The sequence below is a fragment of the Gossypium arboreum genome, chromosome 1 (genome assembly GCF_025698485.1).
Source record: "Gossypium arboreum isolate Shixiya-1 chromosome 1, ASM2569848v2, whole genome shotgun sequence".
In the NCBI taxonomy this organism is placed as follows: domain Eukaryota; kingdom Viridiplantae; phylum Streptophyta; class Magnoliopsida; order Malvales; family Malvaceae; genus Gossypium; species Gossypium arboreum.
This window is the reverse complement of record NC_069070.1, coordinates 18809758-18815927: the sequence shown is the minus strand read 5'-3', so window position 1 is coordinate 18815927 and position 6170 is coordinate 18809758. Positions and strand designations below refer to the sequence as shown.

The 6170-nt window shown below is 36.7% G+C and overlaps 1 protein-coding gene across 1 annotated transcript; it reads right to left on the bottom strand.

Annotated features, from left to right (window-relative positions):
* Positions 1 to 491: 491 nt before the first annotated feature.
* Positions 492 to 5913, bottom strand: LOC108483240 (two-component response regulator-like APRR1). The gene is made up of 6 exons (XM_017786522.2): positions 5135 to 5913; positions 4017 to 4178; positions 3771 to 3904; positions 3333 to 3500; positions 2546 to 2630; positions 492 to 1973 (listed from the first exon to the last, which is right to left on the bottom strand). The coding sequence occupies exons 1-6, from the start codon at positions 5289 to 5291 to the stop codon at positions 1021 to 1023; spliced, it is 1659 nt and encodes a 552-aa protein (XP_017642011.1). The 5' UTR covers positions 5292 to 5913; the 3' UTR covers positions 492 to 1020.
* Positions 5914 to 6170: the final 257 nt, after the last annotated feature.

Genomic DNA, 6170 nt, shown 5'->3' with positions numbered 1-6170 from the left:
ATTTCAACATATACTTTCGCTGAACCCTCAATAGTTTTATTTGATTTCTACTGCAAAGATGTGATAAAAATGAAAACAGAATGTGTTTCACATGCTATTCAACCATTTACTTTTGTCAAAATCTAGTGACCTTTTATTATTGAAAAGAATACAAGGAGTAGGGTTATCTAATAAAAACCGAGATGATGTCAGTGCCACCTTCTAATAATCATATTTAACTTGATATGTTAATACTTCAAAAGATTACATATATATATATATTTATTCCATATTCGTTTTACTTTTTCTTTTATTTATTTTTCATGTAACCATGACGTGTTGCATATTGTGAGGCTTAAAACGAGTGGGAAAACCCTTTTCTCAACAGAGCTTTAGGCTCCGGTTCAAATTTGAAGGTTACGTGGTGTAGTACTCCAAGATTCCATCTCACAGAAAGCCTAACTCTGCAATGAGTTTCAACTGGAACAAAAAGCAAGTGATGCACAAAGGAATATGTAGAAGTTGTTTCAATACTTTTCAATTTCGTTGAAACCCAACCTCACTGGAAACTACATTCTCATTCTGAGAACAATTTTGAAAAGTTCACTTCTTCAAAGAGAAAAAAAAAAAAAAAACTGGAAAAAAAGGCCTTTGAATCTGTTTAAATTTGTGAACCACGGAAATAATACAAACTACCAAGGTGTGATCTCTACCAATATGCAGTCCACAGTGGAACTGCTTCAATCAAATTCAGGAGCTTCTCTGTATTAGTTCCCTCAGCTGCTGACCATCAATAAGCTGAACCAGGGTTCACAACCACGTTGCTATGGCTTAAACTGGGCTGCTTTCACCTCATTGATATATTTGGGAACACTTCATGGTTGTTCAGATCTCTCATCTTTCGACTTCTTCACTCGATATTACTGATGTTTTTAGATATATTCAATGGAACACTGCCACTACTTCTCATTCTTCCATGGAGAAACCCGGCAGAGGTATGCGCACAAATAAAAAGATGGTCGATGAGCACAGTTGAAAACATCAACATCCTGAAGTATCATCTTCAGGTGATGAATCCCTTGATGCCTGCTCCTCTTCTTCATCCTCATCGTAATCAGCAGAAGCAGGTTGGCCATTGAGATCAACTGTTGCACCATTCTTCCTCACAAATTGTCCCCTCACACGAGGCCTCCTTTCAGCTAGCCTTTTCCTATTAACATATCTGATCTTCTTATCGAAACAGCGCTCTTTCCTTTTCTGCCGAAATTTGATTAATGCTGCCTCTCTTCTGTCAACCTTACTTGGTTGCACTTCATTGGAAGATGAATTTCCAAATGATGGCCATGAGTGACCGGTTGGCATCTGACCCGGTTGCATGCACATATTAACAGGGTAGTATGGAAACGACGCCATCCCACTTACATGAGGATGGGGAAGACATTGTTGAAGATGATTATATTGAGGGACCAAAGGAGAACTAGTATGATTATGGATGTCATGGAGGTTGTTCTGAAACAACTGGGTCGATGATGGCATCATAACTTGATTTAGAACTCCTGGCATGTAGTGTAGATAGGCACTTTGTGTAGGTAAACCGGATACATCATGTTGAGTTTCATTACTAGGAGGCACAAGTGCCGGAGAAAACTTGTCTTCCTTAAAATCCCTTTGTTGTGAGAACTCCATTGATGCAGGGGTCGAAGACCTCTCCAAGGAAAGGGAATCCGGAACGCTACTGCTGCTACGAAACTCATCACCTTGTGAGTTGTTTTCCCATGTTTCACCATTCTCATGTACTCTGGTATCACTAACCACTTGTTCACCAGGTTGCGGGAGATGCTCTTCACCGATCTTATTTTCAGCAGCACTTTCATGATTAGGGGTTGCAACTTGAGTACTGCTGGTTTTTACTGCACTTGACTTCACATAAGTAAAGAAGGCAGATGACTCGCCAATCTTTAGCTCACTCTTCTTTGGAACAGATGAAAATTGCCCTGCAAAATATCCCCAACATTCCAACATCTCCAGATTAAGTGAAATACATGAATGAAAAAAGGTTTGGAAACTAGAAAGTGAACTATAAATTTGAGACAAGACAGACTACTCAACAAGAAGGCCATTATCGGCAATGTGAAGCCTCAGATGCACAAACATCCATGTAGTATCAAAAAATAAGACAGAAATGTGAGAGGCAGAAATCTAGCCATCACAAAGCTAAACTTAAATTCCATGAACTTTACAAATCTCATGAAGTCAAACTCTTTTCTTCAAAGCCAACGAAAAACAGTCTGACTTGATTAATGGTAAAACATAATAATATCCTGTGCATTAATGGACAAAACATTAACAGAATTTGCTTCAAACTGAAGAATTCAGTTTGTTATAGAATATGAACACAGATGGCAAAATGATGTCATATCAGACTATTCTAAGGAATAGCTAATGCATTAATGGACGGAGTTTCTCCCAAATATGGTACACAACAGTAAGCTTAACACAACATGACAAGTCATATTCAAGGGACAGGCAAACAGGATTAAGACAAGAAGCAGTTAAGAGAATCAACCTGTTCGACGGTCACTTATTCCAGGAACATCAGGACGGCATTCTGGTGAATCAGACTGAGGAGGCTCGACAGTAGCAGCAGCAGACTGAAAGAGGAAAAACTCTTACATGAACACAAACCAATTGTTTCACTCTTAACATCATTGATTCGCCATACATTTCCAACATTAACTATGCACTGTGAAAGTTATGACATGCAAACAGTGGCACAGATGTCAATGAGTATCTTAATTGCCACAAATTTTCCCGGAAAGAGTCATACAGCATGCTTGATGATGGTTCTTCAAATTTAGATACTCACACATAGATATATGTAATATATATTTTGTTGACTGCTATAAATAGTTTGAGACGTTGCAAATCTGTAACTACAATTTTTTGTTTTCTTTTTAATTTCAGCATGGGGCATCAGCAAAAAAGTTCCGTCCCTCAAACCTCTAAAATCAGAGAATAGGATTCAGTAATCTCAGAAAAAGTAACATTGAAACTGTTCATAGAATTCAAAATCCAGGGCCAACCATGCAAGTTGAATACATAATTCTGTCTATAACTAGGACATTAACTAATATATGTAAGCAGAGTTCAAACATATAAAAATAATTTTTTTAGAATGATTAGAACTTATAACGGAATCATGCTTTTATACACACAGTGATCACAATTCGCAAGGTTGTTTCCTAGAGCATATGAGTTATGATCTCTGCATCTCATGTGCGCAATCAAACATGCTTTTCCCCTAATTTTAAATGCACAATAACACATATTCAGTTGCCAACTTCAATACTCACTTCATCTTCTTGATGAGTTGAAATTCCCATCTCTGGATTAGAGCTCTTCCGGGACCTCTCATCTGTATCATCCGAGAACAAAGTAGTACTGTTTGTATTAGCATCACTAGGATCTGATGCCACTAGATCAAAGTCACAGTTTAAGATGTTCTTTTCCGAAAGACCAAGCTGTCAGAGAAAACATCTTAGTTAATATAAATGATTTTTGTTACACATCCATATATATATCCAACTAGTGAAGGAATGCTTCTTAATGGGATTTCAGTTCCTTCTACATTTTTTTTTTTGGTCCTAATTATACTCTCACGACAATCAAGTGCCATGGATCTAATTTTATCAAATTTTTTTGTCCTAATTATACTCTCATGACTATCAAGTGCCATGGATCTAGTTTTTATTATAGAAGAACAAAGGAAAGAAAAAAGAAGGGCAACAAACCTCACGTCGCCTTCTCCACATGTGTGTCCACAAGTTCAACAATTCATTGGTTCGTAAAGGCTTGACAAGATAGTCAGCAGCACCAAGCCTCAGGCACTTAACAACAATAGAGACCTCATCCTGGGCCGACATCACTTGTCATAGAGAAGAAAGAAATGTACATAAATGATCAGACCATGAACACCAGAAGGAAAATTCACTATGATGAAAGTTTGATGTCTGAAGAAAGGTACAAGACGAACTTACTAATAACAGGAATGCGCCGCAGTTCATTATTCCGCATAATATACTTTAACAACTTCATTCCTTTTGTCATTGGGAGGTCGACTTCAGTAAGTATTATATCAATGTCAGGTCCCTCAGCATTAAGTGCATCAATGACCTGTCTGGCAGACCTTACTGTAGTCACTGTGAATAAAAAGTAACACGGAATCATAAAGCTGACACATCACTTCACAAAATTAACATATGAGAAGTGTCATAAAACTACTATGCACTCCTAAATGCAATATACAATCATCAAAGTAAGACAAGTAGTTGAATTACTCGAAAATATTGAAGCTACCTAAATGTCATCCCTGTGAATTTCAGTCTACTTCTACTCTTATCATCTATAAGTATCAAAAGGCTCTATGATATAACAAGGCCCTATACCAAACACACATAAGTTAATACTTCCCAACTTCTCATTAACTGATGATTACTTGCAAGTGAATTCATTTCTCATCCTTCTTTCTTTTCTTATCAACACTCTACAAAAAATTCTCACTTTGGCCACAGCCCACAGTTGTTTATTTACGAGGCAAAGCATGAGAATAAGGAACTAGAAGACAACCAGATAAGGCCGTTAAACATATAACCCAAATATCCTTTTTATCAAGTTTCTCAAATTAAGCTCCCATGAAGCAAAGCAAGTCGAAACAAAAGACTAGATTCAGTAAGCAAAAGTAGCATAATCAGAAAATAACATAATGAACTTATAGAAGAGAATAATATATACACACACACAAATAATCATTTACAGCTGACAGAATCAACTTCTTTTACATATCATTTATTTTTTCAAAACTATAATAGCAAATTTTCAACTGTACTTTAACCTTCAGAGTCCTAAATGAAAATTCAACCAGTACCATCAGTTGCACTTCAACAGCCATTTAAATCACACAATTCAAACAAAACAAAACAAAAACAAATAAATTAACAAATAAACTCAACAGATACAAATCATAAAATTTGACTCCAAATACCCAATAACCAACAAGAACAACAACAATAAAATCAGCATAAATAAATAAACATATTCTACAACTCAATAAGATATGAGGAAAAAAAATAAACATATTAATAAAAGCTCAGTATACCCTGATAAGAACATTTCAAAAGAAGTGAAAAAACTTCCTCACAGCTCTTAGTATCATTATCACATAGCAAAATCCTCACTTTGCTCCTATCTATAAACCCATTTCCTGCTCCTCCTGCTTTAAGCTCTTTATTCAAATTCAGTTCTTTGCTCTCCATATTTCTACAACCCAGAAAAAATATCACTTTAAATTTCTTTTTCCCAATCAATATCTCACAAAACAACAAATCCCCAGAAAACCCTTTTTTTCTAAATTAAAAAATTGACCAAAAAAAAAAAAAGGGTAAGCACTAAAGAAAGCCCAAGATAATCATCTTCCCTCCAACAATCCGAATTGGAGACAAAATTGGGGTTAGGGTTTCCAATTTTCCAGAGGCCATCTTCAGATTGAATCCCTTTTTTCCCCGTCCGTACGCTCCCACCTAATAAAACACTATAAGTGAAATAAGTTACTAATTTCCCCCATTCTTAAATGAATCCCTTTCCATTAACGGCAAGCAAAAGCTCAAGTGGACCCAATCGGACGGTCGGATATAAGGATGGCGACAGCCATCAACGACTCAAATTTGAGCTTAACAAGGATCTGATACACACGTTAACATAACTCCAAAAGGGAAGGGGCGAAGGAGAGGCTTTTCTGAATTTCTGCTAAAAGTGCGTTTTTTTTTTTGGTGTGGGTGTGTGTCGTGTTTTTCAGACAAATATTTTTTAGAAGATAGAATTTGGGGTATGCTGGGAGTGGCTAACGTACGCCAGATAAGGGAGGTGAGATTTGGAACGTTGGATTAGAGTGAGGAAAATCGGAAGAGGAGTGCGTAGTGCGCATGGTGGAGTGCGATAGAAGACATAATGACGTGGCAAAATGGGGGACCGCGTAGTGAGAAAGTGGATGAAAAAGCGAAAGCGCAAGATGAGAAAGGTCATGTGAGAAGCCAATCCCAATAGCACACGTGTCTAAAATAAGGTTAGGTTTAGTTTTGTTTAATAAAAAGGGTTTGCTTTCTAATTGCATTGATTATATATAGTTTGCTAAGTCA

What these genes read in the sequence shown, in the direction of transcription:
- LOC108483240 (XM_017786522.2), bottom strand. Translation starts at nt 5,291, where the DNA reads ATGGAGAGCAAAGAACTGAATTTGAATAAAGAGCTTAAAGCAGGAGGA. An exon ending in CAACTCATCAAGAAGATGAA is followed by an intron (nt 2,631 to 3,332) that starts GTGAGTATTGAA and finishes TTCCTCTTTCAG; the next exon opens with TCTGCTGCTGCTACTGTCGA. An exon ending in AATAAGTGACCGTCGAACAG is followed by an intron (nt 1,974 to 2,545) that starts GTTGATTCTCTT and finishes GATATTTTGCAG; the next exon opens with GGCAATTTTCATCTGTTCCA.